The sequence below is a fragment of the Sceloporus occidentalis genome, unplaced genomic scaffold (genome assembly GCF_023333645.1).
Source record: "Sceloporus occidentalis isolate IW3139 unplaced genomic scaffold, rSceOcc1.0.p SCAF_3, whole genome shotgun sequence".
NCBI lineage: Eukaryota > Metazoa > Chordata > Lepidosauria > Squamata > Phrynosomatidae > Sceloporus > Sceloporus occidentalis.
In genome coordinates this window covers 182889753-182917573 of record NW_028316983.1, presented here as the reverse complement: position 1 = coordinate 182917573, position 27821 = coordinate 182889753, and the positions used below count along the sequence as shown (strand labels likewise).

Genomic DNA, 27821 nt, shown 5'->3' with positions numbered 1-27821 from the left:
TATCTATGCAATCTACCTGTGTCTCAATGGCCCAAAACCAATTGTTAAATCCAACTACAGTACACCCAATGAAAAAACTGAAACTTAGTAAATCAACTTAAGCATGCTGTTTAGTGATTCAAATGGTTAATACTAGGTATTAAGTAATATTGGATTTAGGCCAGTAATTCTTACTGTGGTTTATTTCTTACTGTACAAAAATTTCTCCTTTTTTTATTCTGCTGTCTTGAAAATAGATACCTATCTTTTTTTGCTGCCTTACTGGCAAATCCTCCCCCCCCCCCCAGGTTTTTTCATATTCATTAACTGAATTGTGATGAGAGCTTTTAAATATGCTTTCTTTAATTTTGATGCACTGTCTGAAGTGTTGGCTAAGATCTCTAAACTGTGAAAGATACTGATGCAAGGAAGTTAATCAGATATATATCTACATAAAGCAAAGCTGCAATGCTGAATTTGTTTCCCCACCATCTGGCAAATGTCAAAGATGTATCTGCACATGTATTTTGGGTCATTCCAGAAAACAATACAATGACATCATGTATCCTTTTCACAACATCCTTCTGTTCCTGTCATAATTATGTTTGCACAGTTTTATGGATAGCAAAAAAAGAAGAAGAGAGGGTGGGAGAAAAATTTCAAGACTAATAAGAATATTAATATGAGGTCACTGTAAGACAATAACATATGTCTTCTGTACCAATATCTACACTCAATATAAAAAAGCAAGATTCTGGGTATTATTTCCACACACTGCATTGCTTTCATAGTATACACAATTTAATGAGTACTGGTGGGAGAACTTTTAGAGATAATGAAACACTCAAGTACTGATAATCAGTGGCATTGTTTCATCTTCCTTGTTGCTGTTACTCATTTGCATGCTGCCTTTTTGCACTTTAGCAACAGTGTGATGCAGCAGCTAAAAAGGCCAATGCAATTTTAGGCTGCATCAATAGAAGTATAGTGTCTAGATCAAGAGAAGTAATAGTGCCACTATATTCTGCTTTGGTCAGGCCCCACCTGGAATATTGTGTCCAGTTTTGGGCACCACAATTAAAAAGGATATTGAGAAATTGGAGCGTGTCCAAAGGAGGGCAACTAAAATGGTGAAGGGTCTGGAAACCATGTCCTATGAGGAATGTGTTAGGGATCTGGGGATTTTTAGCCTGGAGAAAAGAGGGTTAAGAGGTGATATGATAGCCCTGTTTAAATATCTGAAGGGTTGTCATATTGAGGAGGGAGCAAGCTTGTTTTCTGCTGCTCCAGAGAACAGGACCCGGAGCAATGGATGCAAACTGCAGGAAAAAAGATTCCACCTCAACATTAGGAGGAACTTCCTGACAGTAAGGGCTGTTTGACAGTGGAACAAACTCCCTCAGAGTATAGTGGAGTCTCCTTCTTTGGAGGTCTTTAAGCAGGGGCTGGATGGCCATTTGTCGGGGATGCTTTGATTGAGATTTCCTGCCTGGCAGGGGGTTGGACAGGATGGCCCTTGTGGTCTCTTCCAACTCTACAATTCTATGATTCTATGATTCAAAAAGCACAAGATGATCAACTGCAAATAATGATAGTATCAAAAAGGTAAATAAGCAGTATTAGACAATCCGCTGCTGCTGCTGCTGCTGCTGCTGCTGCATGTTCAATTAGCTTATGAATTATGATGACCCTAGAGCAATCCTATCACAGGGTTTTGGCAAGATTTGTTCAGAAAGGGTTTTCCCTTTGCCTCCCTCTGAGGCTGAGAGAGTGTGACTTGCCCAAGGCAACCCAGTGGATTTCCATGGCTGAGTGAATCTTCAAAACTGGGTCTCCAGAGTAATAGTCCAGTGCTCACAGTACACCATTCTGGCTCAATGAACCTATATTGACTACTATTAACACAGAAATAAATATATACTACACAAAAGGACAAGATGCAAAAACACAACATGGAGTTTTCTAAAAATTCACATTCAAAAATAACTGCTCACTAGAGGTAGCCTTTCTTCCAGCTAGGAAATAAAGACTGCCATTCAAGATCCACTTACATTTAGAGTGTTGACATAAATCCCTCTATCAAGCACCTCTTCCAGAATTGTCCTCAGGAAGCAAACATTACATGCTCTAATAAAACCCTCATTTCAATGCCTCTCGTTTATATTTTGATTGTTGTTCTTGTATTTGTACTTTCATAATGTTATGTTCTTTGCCTTGGAATCCCTTGCGGATGAAGCAAGTCACACTGATATTAAAACAAATAAACAGTTCTCATACCAGTCTAGGTAGGTGGGCAAATTTCTGTCTGCATGCAGCTGCCTGGCACATCAAAAATCATACAAGCTATGGATGTGTCCAAAAGGTCTAGGTGTCACTGGTTAGGTTTCCATGAAGGAAACCAACCATATGGACAGAGGTCTTTAGCCAGACCTGAACAGGTGTTGGAACAACCACAGAGGAAGTGGCAACTGAGAAAGGCATGTTTAAGAAGGACTTTAGGCAATGAGCCAAAAGGGAAAAAAAAACCTATATGACCACATAGCTAAAGAACTGTGTACAACTGGAAAACGCTGAGTTCTGAACCACCAAAATTTTTCTGCACTGTCTTCAGAAGAAATTAACCTCTATTTGGTCCTTAAAAAGAGCTTTCTTCACTGGCTGTTAGAACTGCTATTAAAAAATCATAAACGGAAGGGCAGATTATATGTCTATATCTTCCGTGGGGTTTGTAATTTAAATGCAAACAACTAATATATTATTTTGATTTAAAAAGATAACTTTAAATAAAAAACCCAGAAGCAATGCATATATTTTGCAAGTCTATTTTAAACCACTACAGTTTTCAGAAAATAATGTAACCCAAGCTATAAGAATATTGACTATATTGTATTCTCTTAAGGGAATATGACATAGAGAAACATGATCCATGTGATAATTACTAGAAAAACGAGCACCTAAAATTACTATATAATTAATGACTCAGGAAAATCTACCATCATTTCAAGAACAGACGTACAAGGAATACTCACATTCTGAACTGTTATAAATTGCAATAAGCAGGAAATTAAACTGAACCTATGATATATGTTTAAAAAGGACTTTCAGAAGTTTCTGTTTCCTCAATCGTAAATTAATTTAAAGCTGACTACAGTGGGTGAAGCAATATACAGTAATAATGTATTCTTAATCTGAAATAAAATATCCTTCCATTTATGGAAAAGTGGGGATCTAAAACAAAAAAGTATCATTTCCATAAGTAAAAAAAAATCATAAGTAAAAAATTAAATATCAAAAGCACTGAAGTTAAAACTATTGCTACAGGTTTCTAGAAATAAATCCTTACATATTGCATTTTGAGAATGCAAAATCCTAACTCTCACAAGAGACTGACAAGAAGGGAGTTTAGGATGTGGCAGAAGTGCCAAGAAAGAGGTGCGCCAGTCTCCTCAACCCATTCCATGTTCCCATTTTTGTCTTGTAATGCAATATTTTATCTCAGCTTTTTCAGTTTTATGGAAAAAGCCAACCCAATAAGATTGGCAAAACATGACTACCAATTGCATGATAAGTGCAAATTAATACGAATGTAATGAAATGAAACTAATCAGACTGGGTCTGATCTACTTCCAGCTGGACGCAACTGGTGATGAATAGCCAGCAAAATCAACCAAACATCTGGAGACAAACAATTCCTTTCTGTAGTGAGCTAATCCTTCTTCAAGCATTCTGAAGTGTATATGATGATTCAAAATGGGTAGAGAGATGGACTCCTAATGCTAGTTCAGCCTCCCAACAACCCTGTGTCATCTATACATCCATCCTCCAACTTTCCTGTTTGAGGAAGTCTGAACAGAGGTTACTTGTTTTCACAGAACATAAGCAGTATGTTCTAACCGTCAATCATTCTGCACCAAAATTGTAACCCTTCAGTTTTGCCAATATTATTTCCTTTCCTTAAATTTCAAGATTTGTTTTATTGTTTTATTACATGACCTGATTTATTTTCACTGTTCAGTTGCATGCTGCTTGCACAATATAGACTCATGGCCAACAAAATCCCTATTAAGAGCTAGCATAACTTTCCAAAGTTGCATGTCTGAACTTTCAGTTCTCAGCACATGATGTAGAAAAGTACTTTGAGAGCAATATCAACATAAATATTCCAAAAGATCCAACATCCCAGGTCTAAATTACTCACAACACACAAAAAGTTAGTATCATCTCATTGCACTTTGGCAGAGGACTAATCAAATTCTGCAGCTACAGCATCATAACAGTCTCCTCAGGAAACAAGTCCAAGGAACTGTAAACATTTCAAGCCTCATAACAATATTAATGAAAAAAATACTGCTTTGGTTTATTGATTGAGGCTGTTTCTGCACTGCAGAAATAATGCAGTTTAACACTTTTTTTTAAACTGTTATGGCTCAATGCTATGGAATTCTGGGATTTGTAGTTTTGTGAGATGTTTAGACTTTCTGTTAGAGACCTCTGACATAATAACAACTCAACTGTCTGCTCTAGTTGGGACTGACAATTAGATTCATCTGTTGTGTATGTATTAGGGACGTAAATCTTCCTAACTTTTGTTGCTGGCAATAAGGACAAATAATTTTACCATTTTTTCTCATTACCACAAGGAAGTAATTAAAAATGCTGCAGTTTTTAAAGTATGCTTGCAGTCTGGGACTTATTCTGTGTAAAAAAAATCCATTTGTTACCAAAACTGCATTTTCTGTGTAGAAAATATTTTTTTTTCCTGTGCAGTAAACAGTTTCTTCTGAAGAGAATCTTTTTTGTGTTGTGAGTAAAAAGACCTGGGATGTTGTATCTTTTGGAATATTTGTGTTGATATTGTTCTCAAAGTATTTTTCTACATACTGAGGTGAGAACTGAAAGTTCAAACATGCAGCCTTTACTGGGATTTTGTTGGCCATGAGTCTGTATTGTGCATAGAAATGTTTTCTGTGCAGAAAAAGCTGTTTTCTCTGCAGGCAGTTGTTTTTCTGCACACAAATGCAATTTTCTCCCAAAATATCCATATACATTTGTTGCACAAAAAGAGTTCAACATTCAAGAGTATTAAAAAAAAAAACTCCAACCTATATTAAAGGAATAATTAAATAACTGGTCTCTAGATGGATTGTCCATCACCAATTTTGATTTAGCCTCTTTCCTTGCATGATGCTTTTAAATGACAGCTCTTCTTAATATTTTGTATCCTGCTTTTAACCAAGTAAGGGTTGGCATTAATATACAAGTGGTAAAAACAAAACATAATGAACAGTCTAGACATTTTGAACAAAGGCAATTAAAATGTTAGGTCAAAAACAGAAAAAAAGATCATATCAACATATGCTCTTTAGTGTAGGGAGAGTGTGCATGAAATCATAACCTCAAAGAAAAGACTTTTCCAAAAGCAAGACAAATATTTATCTGAAAACCACAACAATATAAATATTGCTGCTATGCTTCCTATAGAGAGAACTATGCAGAATATTAGCACATTAAAATAAGGTATACTCACAGTTATAACCTGGTTCAATTGTGTTAGCAGCCTCAAGGCTATTTACTGTGATTTGAAAGATGATATGCAGAAGCAGAAATGTTAGACTCATGAAACATAAGGATTTTAGCAACCGTCCTGTGTGCCCTAAAAAACAAAAAAACCACAATTGAATTATTTAAAGTAACTAATAGTTAACACTGGCACAGATAAGAGTGCAAAGGGTACTAAAATATTAATGCATGTAAATTATATTAAACTGTATCATGTCACAGACATTGGAAGACATTACATAACCTAGCAATGCATTGCATTACAATTTATCAAAATTCTAATCTAAATGGTAATGTAGAGATGGCAAATAATCTCTTCTGTATGCTTAGTTCTGAAGGAAAAAAATTGATGGACAACCAAAATAACAGTAGAAAAGAATGCAATACTTGGAGGAAATGTGTGCTATCTTTTAGAGTTCAAGTGCAATGTTCTGCCAAAATTAGACAATTTTGATTTTTTGATTTTGTCTCCTTTTTACATCTGGTACAAATTAGGCAACTTTAGTAGCATGTCTGATATAAATCTAAATGACACATTGGAAGATATTTCTTTTGCTAACACAGAAAGCAACATTTGCTTCTACATGTTATTGAAAGTACTATTACAGAAGAAACATATTTTTCCCTTCAGATAAAACAGTGTAATAACTCATACAGGTTGAGTATCCCTGATCTGAAATTCCAAAATCTAAAATAGTCCAAAATCCAAAATTGTCCACTGGAGAGGCTGAGATATTAACACCTTTGCTTTCTGATGGTTCAGTATACACAAACTATGTTTCATGCACAAAAGTATTAAAATACTATGTATAAAATTAACTTCAGGCTATGTTTATAATTTGTAAATGTAAATATTAAAGTCTCCCCTTTGAAATGATTGTTAAGTTATGTCTGACTGTATAATTTGTAAATGTAAAGATTAAAGTCTCCTCTTTGATATGACTGTTAAGTTATGTCTGACTGTAGGGGACGGTGCTCATCTCCATTATTAAGCCAAAGAGCCAGCATTGTCACATGGTACATATAAAAACCAAAAATTAAACAATCCTCTCCCACTAACCCCTCCCTCCCTTAAAACAAAAAAACAAACAAATCAACAACAATATAAAAATGGATGAAAATAGATTAAAATAGCAACTAGAAAACTAGCAAAGTAGAAGTGGAATGCTGTTATCTTCCCACTGAAGTGGTACCTATTTATCTCCTTGCACTTTTACATGCTTTCAGACTCATAGGTTGGCAGAAGCTGGGATCGGTGAAGGGAGCTCACTCCGTCACACAGCACTTGGGTCTCAAACTACTGGCCTGTCGACTTTATGATCGTAAGAGTCAACATCTTTACTGTTGAACCACCACAGCCCTCACTTATAAAGTGTAAACCACACATAAATTAATTTCATGTTCTGACATGGGACCCATCTGAAAGACATCTCAGAATGTATATGGAAATATTCCAAGATCTAAAAAAATCTGAAATTCAAATCACTTCTGGTCCCAAGCATTTCAGATAAGGGGACTCAACCTGTTAATGGCATATAGATTTTAAATCTGCCTTCCCCCAATTAATAATGATTTTAAAAAGAAACACTAATGTGTGTATGAGAGGTATCTTTCTGAAAAGATGACAGAACAACCTTATATAAAATGTATACTAAAAATGTGATTTTTTTTTAAAAAACTTTGTTTATAAAGCCAAATAGAAGGCAAGTTAAATAAGAAAAAAAAGATATCCAACTCAATCAAAACCTTTTGCAGTATTTCCTGTTTTTTCTAGAGGCTTTCGTGCCCAGAATAGCATTCAAACCTGCATCTTCTCCATCAATTGACAATACCACCCTTCAGGCCAGTTCCCTTTGACTGGCAAGTTTGCCAAAGCAAGGTACCCATCTTGTTAAAAAAATATTTTGTCAGACAGGGCTTACTGTGTAACTATTCTCATTACCTCCAGAGGAGGGCTGACAAATTTCAAAAGGTAAAAACAGCTTTTTGCTATTTGCCTACTTTTTTTTACTGGCACTTGCAATCAAAGAAAAGATATAAATAAAATATTCTTTGGGGCTGATGATCATTGGGCGATACTGTAAGATGAACGGAGGAGCATATGAACTGCAAAAGACTGTATCAAAATCCATGCCATTCTAAGCCTAAATCCATTAGCAAGGACATATTTTAATAATGAAGCACTTCTATTCGATCTAGAATTATCCCTTGGATTAGTCACACTGTGCAACAATTCCAAGTATTAAGTTGAAGGCTTTCATGGCCGGCATTCATAGTTTTTTGTTGTTTTTTCAGGCTACGTGGCCATGTTCTAGAAGAGTTTCTTCCTGACGTTTCGCCAGCATCTGTGGCTGGCATCAAGATGCCAGCCACAGATGCTGGCGAAACGTCAGGAAGAAACTCTTCTAGAACATGGCCACATAACCTGAAAAACCCACAAAAAATTAATTCCAAGTATATTTTGCTTAAACAACTTTCAGTTTAAAGAAGGAGACAGGATAATTTTGTCAGAGGAGCATGAGCAAAGAAAAGTTTGTCTGCACTGAGTTTGATCTTTAGGTTCTACACCAACACTCTTTGGGGACTGGTAGTCCCAAGATTTAGTGAAACATCACTGTTGTTTCCCCAGTCGAGTGGTGTATTTATAACAGATGTTTATTTAAAAAAAAAACCCTACCCACCCTAACATTAAAATTCAGGGCTGAGATCTAATTAGCTCAGAGGCAGCAGAGGCAGTAACAGTGAACAAGAGGAAAAGAAAGAGAAGCAGAAGACAATGACAATGGGAAGGAAAATAATGTAACAGGAAGACGACACAGCTGGCCCAAGCCTATTGTAGAACAGCCTCACCAGGGCATGTGTGGTATTCTTGAAGCTAAGGAATTATAGGAGGGCTGGTTTGGAAAAACACCTGTGCTTTTGGCACCTTGGGTACAAAACACACTGTAAAAATAATCTAGTTTGAGACCACTTTAACTGCCCTGGCTCAGTGCTAAGGAGTCCTGGGCACTGTAGTTTATTGTGGCATCAGAGCTATCTGATGGGGAAAGCTAAATGTCACACAAAATTACAGTTCCCAGAATTCTCTAGCATTGAGCCAGGGCAGTTAAAGCAGTCTCAAACTGGATTATTTTTGCTGTGTGTTTTGGAACAAAGTTACAAGAACTTCTCCCCTCTCCAAGCTAGCCATCTTAAAAATAGCAGACTTAGCATTGCATATTGCCTTCTCCCCTTGCTCCCATTGGTGCTCTCCCACTTCCACAAGTAAAGAAATTTTCCAACTGTTCATGAAATGGTCCATTTTGCAATAGGGGCCTGGTACAGATATGAAAGTGTTTGTTTTTTATTTTTAAGTGCAAAGAAATTAAAATTTTATTTTCCTTATGATAAGTCATTTTAAAAAGCCAGACTTAAAACATCTAGCCTGAAGTTGAGACACTGGTCAGTGATGCTAGAGAGATTGTCAATAAGCACCACTTTGATTTCAGAAGCAAAGCACCCTTTCACTCACGGCTTCTTAACATAGAAGAACCCAAACCCAAACTGTACGTTCACTTTAATTTATAGAATGCAGCTATGCCAGTGGTTTTTCTTATCCAAAAAATGGAGGGATGAACTAAAGCAGGCTTTAACTCATTGCCACCAATCTGGAGAGACTGGACCTGAAATTTGCAGAGGGAGAACTAACATAAGCTAATGGAGACTTTATTCCGTGTGAATTGCAGGGGCAGATTCACCGCCATGGGTTATAACCACAGCTTAAAAGTGAGGAACTCTGTCTCAGCAGAGACAGAATTATGGGTGAAAGAACCAAATGTCTAAACTGGCCCAATTTACATTAGGGTCTCAATTCTACCAGCCCATTAGAGTCCAATATTAGGATCCATCAATTTCTCCATATTTCTAAGTAAGAAAAAAAATCCTGATGCACTTGCATGCTGTGCATTAAAAGTGCTGTGTTGTTTCAGAGTGCTGGAAAGTCATGTTTTTACAGAATGCTTTTAAGAATACTGAGTAATTTGAGTTAGCTCAAGATGACTTGTGAGGACAGTACTTAGCCTTATGTCACAAATATCTATAGGCTAGGTAATTTTTCCCTCTTCTGTAGGCTGAATCAAATACAGAAAGTCTCCAGAAATGTGTGGAAATAGTAGGAAGTCAACATTAAAGTAGATTAGATTGCTACAAGTTACTACCTATGTTTTTATTTTAAATATCAGTTGCCATTATAAACAGGAAGTGAAAAGTTCAAAGGGGAGCGTTCACCCAAACTGTATTTCAAAGCAAAAACTGAGAGAGAATGATTAGACAGACTCTCATCATACAAGAGCGAAAATAACATACTGGTAAGAGGATATATACACTCAAACAAGATGATACAGTGAAGATAGGGATGCCATATCCCACCTGCACCCGGGATAGTCCCATTTTTGGCGGCACTGGGCCCGTCCCGTCCTGGTTGCCACCAAATCGTGGTTTTGGGCCTGGCCTCCGGGCTGGGCCCGCTCATGCGGCCATTGCTGCGGCCGCTAATGCGCACACCCAGCCACCCACCTCCTCTTCCTTGACAGCGCCACCCTCCTCTTCCTCTGTCTTCTCCGTGTGGCTGCGCCGCCCGCGGCACTTGAGAACACCTGAAGGCTCCTTAAGAAATGCATCCAGAAATATTCCCCACCACCACCAACCTCCACTTACTTGCTCCCCCCTTTTCTCTGTTATGCTGTTCTTGCATGCTCAGTAAAGAATTCTGGAGTGCCTGCTGTTTACCTTGCCTGCTGCAGGTAGGCATACAATAGTAGAGGCTAAAGTAGAATCCCGTTCTTTCCCAGCTCAGTATTTGTTTATTGTCTTGTTTACTGCAATGATATTGCTGCAAGCTGACACTTCAAATGAAAAAGTCTTTCTCCAGCCCTTCTTCACCATTCTCCCAATGCCAATGCTGGTAAAAAGATTCAGCTACACAGAAAATTGGAAGAGAAAATGGGAGGCCTGGATAAATGTAATAAGGCTTATTTGAAAGCATCTTAATTGTCAGAAACTTTGTCAACTCAAGCATGCCTTTATTGCTTGAATTTTACCTCTGAGCATGGGTATTAAATGCTATATTAAGAGCTGGCACTGAAGTAATGTGTGAGCAGAAAGAAGAGCAAACATGTGGGTTCTGTTTTAAAGAAACAGATGAAACAGAAGAACACACTGGTGTCCAAGGCACTATTAAATATTCTTATTGGTTGCTCCTGCAGACACAAATTAATTGGCAAGGAAACTTCCACTGCTAATAAAAAAGTATCCCGTGGGCACTTCAGGATAACTTGGCACTGCCAGAGCCTTATCTGCTCTATGGATTGCTTCAACTCAGTTTTACTATAATGATTAAAGAATAAATGCCTTGTAGACAGCTTGCTTGCTTTCCAGCAAGCACAGGACTGGGTGGTACCATATCCTGTCCTCAGGGAATCTTCAGTTTCTAATGGATTAAACAGACAGTTGGATAGTCAAGAGAAACACTGGACCTAATACTTAATTTGATAACATCCATGGTGAGGTGCTGATATTCCCCCGCCAAGAAAAGATAGGAACAAGGCCAAATGCAATTTCAAAATACAGCCTAGCAGAGGACAACTAGACAGCGAGAAGAGATTTGGATCATAGGAGGTAGCAGGACACTGAGTATCTCCAAAACATGAAGCAGGGAGCCCAGAAGCTATTAAGTGGATCAAAGAAAAGACGTATTCAATACACAATACACACTGACTTCTTTGAACCAAACGTCAGAAGAAGGTTCCCAAGCGAGCAGGAAATAATCACCCCATGAAAGCAAGTTACAAACAGAACAGCAGAGGCAAAACAGGCAAATACATTTCCTCAACAACAAATAAGTATTCGTGCACAATATCTATACATGACAAGCAAAGAAGATTGTTCAGAACAATTCACCATATGTCTTACAGCTACAACTCATGCTTACTTTATGCCACCAGTGCATCAGCAAATCCCCCAACATAGCCATCCTATGGATTTCCTCCTGTTGTACAGAGTTTGAGTCCAGACACAATGGATCACACATCTGGCTAAAGGTCTGTACAGTCATTCAGGATGTTGCCTCTGAAGTCATTCCGAATTCATTCCTCTGTTGAATGAGGGTCATACCTGGCCCTACACATTGTGTAGTTTGGTGGAGGAATAAATCTAATTTGTAATAAACCATCAAATTAATTTACTAGCTGGAAAACTGCATCAGAATGATTCCATTCTGATACTGCAAAATGTCTAGTTTTCAATTGAAAAGAAATTATTTATAAGAAATAAATAAATATATTTAGGTTTGCCAGTTTCAGACCAGTGCATCATTAGTTGCTGTGTAAAGAAGTAAAGTATGGGAGAAAGGCTTAGAAAGTTACATTTTAAAAGGAATTAGTTGTCACAATAATAATAATAATAATAATAATAATAATCAATTCAGTTACTCAATACATCATGTTCCCATTTTTTAAAAAAATATTTTTAAAGAAGCCATTTAAAACAGTTAAGTAAATGGAACCTTTCTGCTCATGTTGACCCAGGAAAACAACTACTTGTCTGGCCACCTTTGACAGTGACACTCAGTTTTTGAAAGGTTGTTGTTGTTGTGTCTCACAACCAACAAAATCCCCAACATGAGATACATGCATCTGTACCATAAGCTTTACAAGACAATAAGCCATTTCTCAAGTTGCAATCAAAATATGATATTTGGGAATCACACATACAGAAACTACTTCCACTAACTTTTACAGGAGGAGGAATTGTGGAGACTCCAGGTATTGTATAACAATTTAGCAACATCTCCATTAAATAATCTTTTACATATTTACAATCTAAATATTTTTCAGTGAAGGATTTTGTCATTTCTCAAATAATGACTTGAGATTACTGTAGAACTACAAGATGCTTTCCACACCAAATTTTATCACATGCCCTGCTCCACACATAACTCATGTGTCATATACAGAGATCTAGTTCTGTATGTTGTTTTATCTTTCATCACAGGCCACAATAAGCCCCCATGCAGTCAACCCTCCATAGCCAAGGATTCTGCATTCACAGGCTACCATCCACTACTTGAAAATATTAAAAAAAGAAACATTCCAAAAAGCAAACCTTGATTTTGCCATTTTATATAAGGGACACCATTTTACTATCCCATTGTATATAATGGGACTTGAGCATCCACAAATTTTGGTATCCATAGAGGTAGGTGGATCCTGGAACCAAACTCCAGCAGATACCAAGGGTCCACTGTACAAAAAAACCTATTTCTGAGATCCAGAAATGGACTTCTGACTACTTGTGTTACTTTTTGGTATTTCTTGTGAACCCACAAGTGCCCTGGGCCATAAAAATGAACTGGCTCCAATTGTCTGTCTCTGAGTCTTAAACTACAATTAAGCTTAATTACAATTTGCCATAAATAAACTGTGTTTCAAAAGATAAGCAAGAAGTTTCCAATATCTTAGTGGTCATATCAGGGACATCCATTGACCTAATTTAGTTGGGAGAAAAAAGTAGATGATGAATAGCTGGAGGGGGGGTCTTCACATCAGGAGCTATCCTAAGATGAAAAAGCTTACCCAGCTCTAGCTAACAATAAAATAATATGGCTTGAAACAGATGGACTCAAGATAGACTCAAGAAGCCAGCTTCCGCGTGGCTTGGGGGTGTGATGCTTACATGATGCACATCCCCAACCCATGCTGAGGCTCTGCAGGGGCCACCTAAGGTGGCCCAAAAAGGAGCAGATCTTTTCTGCCTCTTGTTGTGGTCCATGTGGGACTGCAGCAGTGGGAGTCCTCGGGACTGCAGCATGTGGTCACCACAGCCCTGGCGCGATCGGGGTGGGAGCTCCTTTTGCCCCATCTGTTTCACCTCTGTGTTTCTACTGCAAATCATTCTGACATATTCTTCTGCTGATGTACCATATTTCTTCTCGAAGCACGTATGATATCAATTCACTGCTGCTTGAATTTTTCTGGAGATTTCAATTCTAGCTTGATTATTTCACTCTGAAGTTTATCTTAGTTTATCAGGAATATTTAAAATAAATGTCTTATTTAAAGTTCAATGTACGGTCAGCCCTCCTTAGCCAGGGATTTTTTTATCCACAGTTTCAAACATCCATGTCTTGAAAATACTTCCAAAAAGTATAAATTCCAAATAGCAAACCTTGCTTTTCCATTTTATATAAGGGACACCATTTTGCTATGCCATTATATTTAATGGAACTTGAGCATCCACGGATTCTGTTATCCACGAGGGATCCTGGAACCAAACCCCAGCGGGTAACAAGGTCCCACTCTACATGCATCATATTTTGCACTTATACAAATAGTCCGTGACATGAAAATGAAACCCTACAAAATAAAGGGATGAGGCAGTGCACTTGAGTCATACATGATACACCGATCATTTTTTAAAAACCTGCACCTCAGGATTTGGTCCAGACAGCTACTAGAGACGACAAAAATATAAAGATTGGATTGTACTCTGCTGAAATTATTTTGGAAAAAGCAAGCATGTCAAATCAATTTGGGAAGCCAAACTAATATTCTGTGGCTTCCCTGCATTTGTTCTTTATTCCAGTACAAAGTATCAGAATACCACCACTTCTACCGTGCCAGCAGTCCTTGTTCCAATAACTACTTATGTATTAGATTACATACTCAGAGCTTTGCCCATTTTTATCTTTGGTACTGCATAGTGAATTAATTTGAAGTCCTGGTATATTTACATCACAAAGGAGAGAAAGACAGCTTCATAGTGAAAGCTTGCACATATCTATGCTAGAGATTCAAGTATCACTTATTTTATTCCTGTTTACAAAAATGCAAGAATACAAGTGTCTCTGCACAGTTTTGAGTAGTATTTGTACTTTGGGACTTCACTGAGGAAATATATTTATGTAATCATACAAATGGTTTTCCTGTGCATAAAATATATTCTGGACAACAAAACTTGCATTTTGTGTAGAATACACTGATTTCTACGGGGGAGAAAATATTGGGGTTGGCATTGTTGTTGTTGTGTGCTTTCAGGTAATTTCTGATTCATGGCAACCCTATGGCAAACCTATCAAAGCAAATAATTTTATCGAAGAGGCCTGCAACTTGTCTTCCTCTCAGCTGAAGAGCATGAGACTTGGCCAAGTTCACCCAGTGGGTTTGCAAGGGTGAGCAGGGATTTGAACTCTGGTCTCCCAGTGTTCCTATTGTCCTAGTTCCCAGTGTCCTAGTTCAGCACTCAAACCACTTGCCTGCAAAGATTAAAATGTAAATTCTCATAGAATTCATGTCAGCTGTCAAAGAGAAGTATTAATGGGTAAATCTTCATAATGTACATACTGAAGAGTAACTAGGAACCACTAGATTTGAAACTTTTCCTGCCAACATATTCATCTTTTAAAAAAAAAAGTTTTCCTCCCACAATGTACTTTTTCTTGCCTCTGTCATGAAAGACTGAGCATGGGGCGCATCTGCACTGTAGAATGAATGCAGTTTGTCACCACTTTAACTGCCATACCTCCATCTTATGGAATCCTGGGATTTCTAATCTTACAAAGTATTTAGCTTTCTCTGCCATAGAGTGTTGCTACGTCATCAAATTACAAATCCCAGGATTCTGTAGGATGAAGCCATGGTAGTTAAAGTGGTGTCAAACTTCATTATTTCTATAATGTAGATGCAGCCTAGGTGATACATTCTGAGTAACATGTGGCAGATCAATGGCCCTGCCTCAAATATTGGATATCGTAGAATCTTTACAGACATAAAATTTCAGCAAGGAAGACATTTCAGGGATGAATTTTGCAGATGAAAGGCCAGACAAACAAGAGCTCTGAGTCCATAATCAGAATCCTGTACTCACTTGACCTTAGAAGCATTGAGTTACTGTTTTGAATCCATTAAACATGCTATCTCAAGCAAATGATGGAATGTAGAGCAAAATGCAAAGGGATAATTACTGGAGTGTGTTATTTCAAGATGAACAGAAGAGGACTGCTGATGTAAACAAGAATGTATCAAAGTGTTGCAATGCTAGTGAAACATGATGCATGCACTAAACAGATGTTGCCAGATGTAGGGAATTTCCAAAATGAGTATATTTTGCAAATTTACAAAATATATACTTATCAGCTCCCTTTACCTATCTCCCCCCTTCCATTTCTGTATGTTTCCTAACTACTTGGAAATTGAGCTAGTTTTATAGCTTTGATCATCCCCAAAACTTCCTTGTTCTCATTGAATTTTGGATGTGTCCTTATATAGAAAGCCTGAAAAACTGAAAGTGCTACTAGCTTAAACAGGAGCATCACCAACAAATGTATGCATACAATCTCTCTGTGTTACTCTACCAGTTATCAGATGGGGAACTATTTTTCAAAGGCATATAGGTTAGGGATAGGAAGAGGAAACACTTAAGCTCCCTTGGCTAAACCTGTGTACTTTCATTTAACTCCTCTACCTCACAATCTGAAACAAGTGGAACAAATATACAATTAACTCCAATAAAACAGTATTGTCCAGCTTGTTAGCAGTTTTCTCCCTTGTGCCACTGAGTTAAAAGAGTCCTCATCAAAATTCCAGCCATATTGGTTTGTTACAATGTGTGACACATACAAGACTTTGTGTACACCTCACAATTCACTGGAAAAAAAGGCCATGGTTAATCTTCCAGCCATTAAGATATCTCAAGATTTGACTTTTTATGCTCTGCAAGTAGCAGCTATAGATGTAGCTTTTTGTGGGTTTTTCAGGCTATGTGGCCATGTTCTAGCAGAGTTTCTTCCTGACGTTTTGCCAGCAACTGTGGCTGGCATCTTCAGAGAATAGATAAATGTGGTTCTTTTTATCCATAGTTATTGTACTTCTTTCATCAGCCATCTAATCAAAAGCAGATTTTTTCTGAATTTCCTAACATCAGGCATAAGACAATGTCTCCGACCAGAAACTACAAGTTAAGTACATTTGCTTATATGCTAGACAGCAGGATAAGCATAATACAATACTGTCACATTGATTTATCTGTCAATAGCAGTGCTTCAAGCTTATTAACCTTTAAAAGAAGCAGCTAGAATATTACCTTTAATGAGGTAATATTCTTAAGATTGACAGCTTGCTTGCCTTGGTCCCTGTACAACATGAGTGGTAAGAACAACCTCACCTTTGGAACAACATCCATTTCCCATTTAACAGGATATGCAGGACAGATAATAAAATATGCAAAATCTCACAGCTCAGCAGGAAAGGGCATTTTTGATGCAGTAGTTTCATTACACTGGTCCTAAAGCAACAAGCCACCAAACTTACTTGGACAATATTGCTAATGAAGTAAAGCAAATGACTCAACTGCAAATAATCCCTGGAAGAAGAAATAATGCAGAGGTACAGCCTAGATAAATAAATGTGTAAGATCAAGAAAAATAAACTTGACTTTCTGGATGTCAATATTTTTTTTAATGACTCAAGATTTTAAAAACCATGTGCTGTTCACATGTCTATTCTTCTCTGTATTCTGAAGAACATGATGCTTTACTGAACATTTCCAACAGAAGATTCTGTGACAACATACGTACATATTTACCTTATAGTAAATGCCACTGAATTCAGTGGGGCTCACTTTTGAGAAGACATGTAGAAGACTGTACTGCAGTTTTGTTTTTCTGGTGAGTATCTGCATGTTTCTTTTATGTGGATATTTACCAACCATAGATACAACAATAAACTATATAGCCATGTTGGGCCAGATCACTATGCAAAGGGATCTTGTAGCACATTTGAGACTGAGAGAAAGAAGTTGGTAGCATAAGCTTCTGTAGATTTAAGTCTACGTCTGAAGAGATACACTTAGGTCTACAAAAGCTTATGATACAAACTTCTTTGTCTTGATTAGTCTCAAAGGGGTTAAAAATCACTTTCCATACTGAGAAACATTATGTTGACATTACAAGGTGTATGTGTGTGGAGGGAAACCCAAACACACACTTATGCCCCAATATCTTAATCAAATTTCCATAGCTTTCTATAATTCTGAACAAGCTTTTAAAGAGAACTGGCATAATTCCACATTCTCACCACTTTCAGAGCTAGCTCTACCATGATGTATGGAGAGAGGGCCACCTTAGATAGCAGAATGCAGGAAGAAGCAAGATCAGTAGTCTCCCAGAGCTGCAAGGCTTCTATTGCTCTTCAGAACTACTTGTGCCATGACACAGGGAGTCTTTCAGGTCACCTCTCCTCTAGTGCCTTGACTCTGATGATCTCTCAGATTCAAGAATTCAAGAAATGGCTGTGCTGAAAATTGGCCTCTAGAGGGCTATATGTGACTTTCTCACCATGTCTGGACAACATGCAGAGGGGTCACTGCCATAGTTGATATCAGTGCCACCTCTTCCTTGTCCTCCTTTCTCCCTTTATCTGATGGTGAGGAAGGTGCAGAGGTGCAATCAGTACCACTGCCTCCACTTAAAGGAGGACAGGTGCCTCCTCTTTCAGGAGCAGGTGGCTGGACATATGTTACTGCACATGTAAGTGATTTAAGGTGGGTTCATAATGTCACTGGGCAGCAGTCAACTTTACTGTTTATGAGTATGCAACCACATTTTCCCCATGTCTTCCTGGTGACCCCAATTTAGTCAAGATCTTTGGTTCCATAATATTGGCGAGATACAGACCACCCCTTTGGGGTGGCCTGCACCCGCCCCTTTCCCCAATGGATCAGGCCCTGATCCGCCGCTTTTCCAGGCCTCTGGGAAGCGGCAAAACGTTTTGGAGCTCCTTTCGGCGCCACTGAAAGGGCGTCACAAGCGCCCTTCAGCAGCGCCAGTACGTAATGGCCGTGCTGCACTGTTTGGACGCAATGCAGCCATTATGTCAAAATGGCAGCGCCCATGTAGACATGGCGCCACCATTTTGACATACTCAGAACGTACTAGGATTAGGGAACGTCTGAAAAGGATGCTCCCAGGCAACCCTAGCACATACTGAGTATGTGCTTTTCGGCCCATCTGTACAGGGCCTATGTTTACCTAGGCTCTGGATAGTCCAGACTTCCAATCCTATGTATGAGACATCTATTCTACTTGTTTCTGATAGATCCGTTCTCAAATGCTAGCAATACTAGCACCAATCATCAGGCAAACCAGAAGAAATTACTACACTTTATCTTACCCCAGCCTCACAAATCATAAGGTCATCTTAATAAAAGACACCTTCCCTTTCATGGTGTAGAAGATGCCAGCCACAGATGCTGGCGAAATGTCAGGAAGAAACTCTTCTAGAACATGGCCACATAGCCCAAAAAACCCACAAAAACTACAGTCCAAACTGCTACAATCTTTGCTTAGTTTTTTTTACCAGCAAGAACACTGGTAAAAACATTTGTAAAAAGAAAGTCAGCTGACTGAAACCCTCTGTGAACCCTGACTACTTATCTAGTAATTTTTTTGTTCTCCAAGTCACAACTTCACTGCTGTTGAGTTTTTTAAAGTGAAAACACATATATGCTCAACTAGGACAGAAAGGGGAATCTTACAATCCTAATAGCAGCAGTCAAGAGGAGGACAAATGTTGTCCCCATCTTCAAAAAAAGAAAAATAAGGAGGACCCAAATAATTACCACCCAAGTAGCCTGACATCTATACCAGGATAGATTCTAGAGCAGATTATTGCACATGCACTCTGTAAGAAAGGAATCCCATGATTACTAAAAGTCAACATGAGTTTCTCAAAAACAAGTTATGCCAGACTAAACTTTTTTTTTAGAGTCACAAACTTGATGGATAAAGGGAAATGCTGTGGATGTAATCCCTTTTCAAAGTTCCCCCATGATATATTTGCAAAAAAAAAAAAAAAAAAAGTTAGTGAAATGTGGGCTAAACAATGAGACTGTTAGGTGGATTTGTAATTGGATGTAACCGATCTCTTCCATTAGATCCAGGCACTCAAAAGGAAAATCAAACCAAGGGCTGAGATGCTTTATGACAAGAAGAGGAACATGTTACAAGATCAAGAAGAAATAAAAAGATGTTGGATGCAATACTCAGTAGAGCTATATAAAAGTTATAAAAAAAAGAATGACACATGGAATGAAGAACCATACGAAGATGAATCCTAAATCCTTTAAAGCAAGGTGGAAACTACAATAACAGAAATTAGGAAGAATAATTCACCAGAAACAGATTATATTCCAATTGAACTATTATGATCCACATAGACAGAATCAACTCTAGTGTTAACTAAAACATGCCAACAAATATGGGAAACAAAACAGTGACTAATGGACTGGAAATGTTCAGTATACTTCCACATCCACACACACACACACACACAAGGGAAACACAAATATTGCAGTAACTATAAGACCATAGCAATCTCCCATGCAAGCAAAATTTTGCTGATAATTCAAGCTACAGGAAAAGAGATACCGTCTAAACAGGAAGAACCTCCAGATGGTAACAGTTATTTCACAGCGGACCACTTTGACTCAGAGCATGGTGAGTCTCCTTCTTTGGAGGTTTTTAAACAGAGGCTGGATGGCCCATCTGTTGGTAGTGCTTTGATTGTGTAATTCTGTATGCAAGGGGGTTGAGCTAGATGGCCCTTGTGGTCTCTTCCAGCCCTATGATTCTATGCATGTCCACTCCTAAATTGTTCTGGGCTCAATGGTCCTTAATGACAGATTAAGTGCAAATACAGTGGACCCTTGTTATACGCTGGGGTTTGGTTCCAAGATCTCCCGTGTATAACAAAATCTGTGTATGCTCAAGTCCCATTACATATAATGACATAGCAAAATGGTGTCCCTTATAAAAAATGGAAAATCATGGTAAATTTATACTCTTTTGGAATATTTTCAAACCGTGTATGCTTAAATCCGTGTATAAGAAGGGCCGACCGTACATTTGTAGCCCACAGACTTTAAGGGTAAGTCTTTACCCTCAGCACACATATCATATTGGGAATGCAACATGCAAAGCTGCATGGTTCATAAACCCTGCAAAAAGAGAGTTCATGGGGCTATAGGGTGATATTTTCCCATTAAAAAAGAAGACAAAAAATATAGTAGTTTAAGAGGGAAAATGAAGCTTGAATGTTTTACAAGGTCAGTGTTTATTCATTGGAAAGAGCTACCTGTATGAGAAATGAAGGGACTGGAGATCCTATTCTCATACCCTCCCTTCCGACCATTTGTTTAAAATTGGTGGTAGGGTGTCAGAACACTCATAGATAGTAGCATTTAGGGAGGCTGGTGAAAACTCTATTGGAAAGAACATGGTAAACTATATTAATACATTGAAACCATCAAACTGCCACTCAAGACAGGGTCCAGGGTGTATGTGTTACTTCAAATAATGTCCTTCAGGACTCTGGCAACTAATGGAACAGCTGGAATACAGAGAACAAAAAGGCAAAAGGCAAAACTGACTGGCTGTTCCTTCATTTTACTGGATCAAAATTTAAAAAATGAAGGAGAAAGGAGAGGGGAAAGCAAGATATAAATGTATTGAATAAATAAATTATTAATTGCTCTGTTGGAAATGGTAGGGAAACTCTTTTTTTTTAAGTAAAATGGGCAAAACAAAATTCAGTATCATGTTGCAATGTGAAAAAACACATCTTGCCAGAACTGGAACTTCTTTTAAACAACTGAGACTCTGGGAACATTGCAGAGTCAATATTTCTTAGTTAGTCTCTGCCAGAATCATGTGTCAGATTCTCATGAGGCTACAATAAAATCTGATCTTTGTTCAGTCTCTTATCTCATACCCTCTTGTATTTCACAGATAAAAACCAGGGCAGGCAACATTAGAGTGTGGCTGAGATGGCACAAGTTACTGGTGAAGAAGAACAGACACACTAGCACACACTGCATCAGTTTCCATTTGCCTGAACCTGCTGGGTGGGAAGGGCAAGACTCTACCCCTTCTTCTACTCTCTCTGCTACTACTTTTGCACTTACAATTCAGTTTGCTCCAAAGTAAACTGAGGACTAAGGGGGAAAGTAGGAGGAAGAAACAGAAATTGGGACATTCTAAAAGCAGCCTACAAAAGTGGGACAACAAAATGTTCCTACCAAATTAAGACAGCCAGAGTGAGTGATATCAACTGCTGACATAAGGTCATTTTGGCCCCATACAGACAGGCCAAAATAAAGCTGCTTCGGGTCACTTTGGAGGTATGCTGTTTAAATGATGTATGGGCCCTAGGAGTCTGGAAGCCGCATCAAGGCCACACTCCAGTCCTTAGGAGTGGAGCGTGGCTTTGGCGTGGCTTCCAGACTTTTAGGATGCATGCATCATTTAAACAGCATACCTCCAAAGTGACCCGAAGCAGCTTTATTTTGGCCTGTCTGTACAGGTCCATTGTAACATTTGTTTTACAGGTACATACAACAGTGCAAACATTCTCCTCTAACACCTATTTGTAGATTAAATATGAAAGAATTTGGATCAATTTGTTCTGAAGAAGGACATTGAATTCATGAGACAGTCAACAATAATTTGAAAAGATATACATTTCATCTTTATAATTTATTAGTTATTATTTGTTTGAAAGAACACTGCTACAGTTCTCAATTTCTTTATGTATTACTATTACTATTACTATTATTTCTTTACATCCCACATTTTCCCCAGCCCTGTGACTCAAGTCAGCTTTCAAAAGTTAAAACAGATACAGCTAAAAGTGTACATCATACAAAAGTTAAAATACAATTAAATTATCAACAGAATTAAAAGTAATTAAAAACATGCCTATTAAAAAGAAAAACAGCAAAGTTAGAAAATACTAAATGATCCCACTATAGTCAATGTAAACTTCTTGTACAATAGCACAGATATAAGCAACATGAGGTTACACTAGAAAACAAATGAATTATCTTAATTGCCAATACTGAATAATGAAATCTCTCTTCTCTCAAACTTTGTACTGAAAAGCTATTACTAAGTTAAAGCCCAATTGTAAAGAGCAAAATCATATATTTCTTGACTAAATCTATGTTCTTGACTGAAATTGACTTCTTGTCAAGTAAGGATAATCACATTAGATATATTCCTTATCTGGGAGACTAATGTTATGGATAGGAGATAGTTCAATAGCAAATTAAATTGTTTTGTTTTTTAATGTACATCACAGTTTCAATCCCAGATATCTCCATTTAAAAAGGAACTGAGATAGTATGTCAAAGAAAATAAATTCTGCTTGTAAGAAGCCTTGCCTATACAGAAGAGAGTCTATTGGGCTCACTCAGTACAATGCACCTTCATGTTCACAGTTCTGCTGACACACAACAAAGTAAATGTTGATTGAGTCAGTGGGAGACATGGACACACCTAAATTCCTTTCAGTTGTGTCTCACCTCTCCATCACTACACTCACATATTATTTCAGTGAAGTCATGCAAGAATAAACACATATTGGTGGGGTACAGACGGGCAGGGGAAGACGTCTTGGAGGTGTATTCTGCTGAATACGGAGGCTCCAGACCGCCCGCCCTGGGGGTGTGGCTCAGGTGTATGGGGCTTCCACATGGGGGGCAGTGAAGACGCCTCACCTGGGGCCGTTTCTGACTCACAGTTTCCATACCGCCGCCTCGCAGGACGCTGCAAAGAGAGAGGCGACTCCTGCATGGGCGGCCAAAAACGGGCCTTTTTTTTTTCTTTTGCCGGCGGGCGGATGCGCAGCTGCGCAGCTGCGGCGCTCAGCACCGGCAGCAGAAAGCCTATGTGCACATTTAAAGCGCCCAGGCCCCTTTAAACTTTTTCCCTCGCCCTGCCCAAGAACAATGGTGGTCTCCTGCCAGCTGGTGATCAGCTGGTGTTGGCATCCTTGTCCGCTTGCACGTTGCCAATGTCACCAGCATCATGGATGCCTCCTCTCCTTTGGTCCCCACGCTCTTGCTGAATCTGCAATGCACAGCCACAGCTGTCGCCGCTGCCACCGCTGTCCCCCTGCCATCCCCCATCACCTCCCTTGTACATATGTAAATATTTAAAGTTTTAGGGGTTTTTTATTGTTAGGTGAAAATGGCACAGGAATGTGTGTAGGGGTTCACTTTAAATTCCAGACTTTCCCCAATTCTAGCAGCACATGCGTACATGTTGCTCTAGGGTTAGGGTTAGGGTTATGAGCATTAAAATAGAGTGCAGCTGTACTGCAGCTTCCACATCTGCATGGCATCTGACACTCTAATTAGAGCCTCGGTGCAAACTGCGCATATTCAAGGACCCCGACTCATTATGCGACGCAGCAGACATGGAGCTTTTAAATGGGCAACTTAAATTAGCGGCGTAACAATTCTGGCGTACCGGTGCAGCAGCTTATAGACGGAGCTGCACAGTTGCACAGTATATAGAAAAGAAGCGGGGAAAAGCAGCACCTTTTTAATGCCGCTTCTTCCCGCTTCGGGCATGCGGGCGGCGTGTTCATGGCAGCATTCAGGTAAGGGCCGTCTGAAAGCTATACCTTCATGACGTCATGAACACACCCCTTTTTGCCCGTCTGTATCTCGCCATTATCTCTTTTTTTAAAAAAAGGTATGCTAAAGTACCGTAATTAGATAACGGGGAAAGTATAATATGCTCCTGTTCCAATGATATTCATGCAAACAGGTTCTAGAAACATAAGTGAATACTGTATTCTTCTTGCTTCTTTCTTGTGAAACTCTTTTTACATGATAAATATACTTAAGACAGAAAAGTGAAAATTCACATTACTCACATACTACATGCCCATAGAGACATGTTGCCTGTGTTTGTATGACACATGTGGTGGTCTTTAGCTTAGTCTCAATATGTGGCAGCAGGAATTTGGATATCCAGTTCAGCAAAATCAAGAGGTCTAAAATCATGCAAAGGTAAAACTGGACCAAATAATGAGTAAAGAAGCAGAAAATGCATATACATGTAGGCAGCTTTCAATCAGGTCTGGGATTTGTTAAATGTATTGAGAAGTTCGGGGTGCAGAAAAGAGCTAAGATCAATAGAGTGATGCATGAAGGGTTTAGTGAGGTGTTTACCTAAGATGGCAACAGGGACCTGAATGCAAATAAATGGATCCAAAGAGGCTTGCTGATGTTTTTCCTAAGGGAAAAGAAAGATTAAAGGAAAAGGAAGGAGCGAAATGTAAATATTACCTATTCCAAGGAAAAGATAATTAAGAGAGATTTTCCTTAGATGTCTACTATGAGTTTGTTTTGCAGTTCAAAACATTAGGGTTATTAGAAGAGTTCACTAAATATCATTAAGTATCTTGGGCTTAAAAGTATGCACTGTTGGGGGCACAGAAAGGTGATTCCAAATCTAGCAGTACTCTTGCTAATTCCCCTTAATTATTTTGTACCTTTCTGAGTACAAAATAATAAAGTCTGAGCTGCAGAGAAATGAGAAGGAATTTAATTAGTTTATCTGCACTGAATAGTTATAGAAGTTTCATACTACTTTAACTGGCTCCATTCTACAAAATCATGTGATTTTTAGTTCAGTGAGATGAGTGGAATCCTCTGTTACAGAGCTCTAGTGTACTCTCCTGAGCAATAGTACTAGAGCTCTCCAGCACCTAAGTAACTCAACAGTCTACAAATCCTAGGATTCCGTAGGATGGACACAGACCACGTGCATTTGTTGCACAGTCCAGTATGTCCACACTTTTATTCAGAAGACCTTACCCCACCTGCACAGAAGTTTGTTGCATAAAGCTGTTATGGACACATTTAAAATGACAACAAAGCTGGGTTCCTTGACAACATGCTTCTACACTTCTCCCTGCTCCATTTCACTTGAACAGAAAGTTTGCACACTTCTACAGATCTGCATCAACTATCAAATCCAAAAACAAAATATTCCAGTTTCCAAACACAGTGAGAGAGAGAGAGAGAGAGAGTGTGTGTGTGTGTGTGTGTGTGTGCTCCAATGATCTCTCTACTGCAGGAGACAGAGAAAACACAGCATTCACAACCAGGAAAAGCACTCACACATCTGTTTTTCTGGTGCACAGTGTATTTTCCAGATCTCAACAAATTGCAACACATGCGAGAACATACTGGGTACATTAACTTAAAAGTGCTTTAGATATGTTGCTGTTATTTATCATCAAGCTGACTTTGCCTTATGATGATTCTATGAATGAAAGACCTCCCAAGTCACCCCATCATCAAGAGCCCTGCTCAAGTCCTGCAAGTTCAGGCTATGGCTTCCTTGATTGAGTCTATCCACTATAATGTGATTTTCTTTGCCTACTGCCTCCCACCTTACCAAGTAATACAATATTGTCTTTTCTAATGAGTCCTGCCATATCATCATATGTCCAAAGTATAATAGTCTAAGTTTAGTCATTTTGGCTTCTATGGAGGGTTAAGGTTTAACTTGCTCTAAGGCCCATTCATTTGGTTTTTGTTTGTTTGTTTTGCATTTTATAGTATCTGCAGAACTCTCCTCTATCATTACATTTCAAATGAGTTCATTTTCTTTATATCAATCTTCTTCACAGTTCAACTTTTACAATCTTACATAGAAATCAGAAATATTGTGTATGGACAGTCCTGATCTTGGCATTCAATGATATATCTTTACACTTGAGAATCTTATCTAGTTCTTGCATAGCTCCCCTTCCAAGTCCTAGCATTATTCTGATTTCTTGATAACAGATTCTATTTTGCTTTATGAAGGTATAGAAAATATTTAACCATTTCAGTGTCTTATTGTCTACTTTAAAGTTATGTAAATCATCTGTGGTCATTTCTTTTGTTTTCACTGTGTTCAACTGTATCCCTCCTTTTTCATTTTCTTCCTTGATTTTCTTCAATAACTGTTCTACGTCTTTAGTATTTTCTGCAAGTAGTATGATTTCAAGTAGTATGAACAGGTTTATTTAAGAAACAGTAAAGAATGATTTATGAAACAGTAGTATGCAAGTACTATGAAACAGATTTTAACTATTAAACATAATCAACCATGAGCAAGAAGAACTATGGTCAGAAGCCAGGAACTTAATAAAGGAAGAATGCAAACACATACTTGGATGCTACAGTTGATACAGTGTCAGTGGATATAAACTTGGTTCCTGTCAGTCCAGTGTTAATGGATACTTTTCAACTTGTGCAGCCTGATGATGTGGACAGGATCCTTGGAGAGGAAAAAACCACCACATGTGTCTTGGACCCTTGTCCTTCTTGGCTTATTAAACAGGCCAGAGGGGGACTGGCTGAGTGGGTAAAGGAGGTAATCAATACTTCCCTACAACAAGGCAGAATTCTATCCTGCCTAAAGGAGGCTGTTGTGAGGCCTCTGTTAAAAAGTCATCCTTGGATCCCACAATAATGAATTGGCCAGTGTCTAACCATTTCTGGGCAAGGTTTTGGAACGTGTGGTGGCTTCCCAACTCCAGGGATTTCTGGATGAAATGGATTATCTAGATCCATTTCAATCTGGTTTCAGGCCTGGCTATGGAACAGAGACAGCCTTGATCGCCTTGGTGGATGACTTACAAAAGGAACTGGACAGGGGGAGTGTGTCCTTGTTGGTTCTTCTGGACCTCTCAGGGGTTTTGGATACCGTCAATCATGGTATCCTTCTGGACCGCCTCTCTGGGATGGGGCTTGGAGATACTGTTCTACAGTTCCTTCCTGGATGGATGTACTCACCAGGTGGTACTGGGGACTCCTGTTCAACCCCCTGGCCATTGACTTGTGGGGTTCCTCAGGGTTCTGTGTTGTCCCCTTTGCTGTTTAACATATACATGAAACCACTGGAGTTTTGGGGTGCAATATCTTCAATATGCAGATGACACTCAACTCAACTACGCCTTCCCACCTCAATCCAAGGAGGCTGTCCTGGTACTAAACCAGTGTCTGCCTTCAGTAATGGACTGGGTGAGGGCAAACAAGTTGAAACTTAATCCAGACAAGACAGAGGTGCTCCTGGTCAATAGGAAAGCAGATCAGGGAATAGGGAGCCAGCCTGTGTTAGATGGGGTCACACTGTCCCTGAAGACACAGGTTCGCAGTTAGGGATCCTCTTGGACTCAGCTTTGAACCTGGAGACCCAGGCTTCTGCTGTGACCAGGAGTGCTTTCGTACATTTAAAACTTGTGCACCAGCTGTGCCCATTCCTTGAGAATCCAGATCTGGCCACGGTAGTACATGCTTTGGTTACATCACATTTGGCCTACTGTAATGGGCTCTACATGGGGCTGACTTTGAAAAGTATTCAGAAAATTCAGCTGTTTCAAAGAGTTGCTGCCAGGCTGTTAACA

At 38.8% G+C, this 27821-nt stretch overlaps 1 protein-coding gene across 1 annotated transcript in view; it reads right to left on the bottom strand.

Annotated features, from left to right (window-relative positions):
* LOC149317196 (piezo-type mechanosensitive ion channel component 2-like) overlaps window positions 1-27821 on the bottom strand; it is a 285183-nt gene that overhangs the window by 174765 nt on the left and 82597 nt on the right. The window contains exon 3 of the mRNA XM_089517023.1: window positions 5507-5632. Within this exon, the coding sequence (XP_089373149.1) occupies window positions 5507-5632 (126 nt within the window). The remainder of the gene's footprint in view (window positions 1-5506; window positions 5633-27821) is intronic.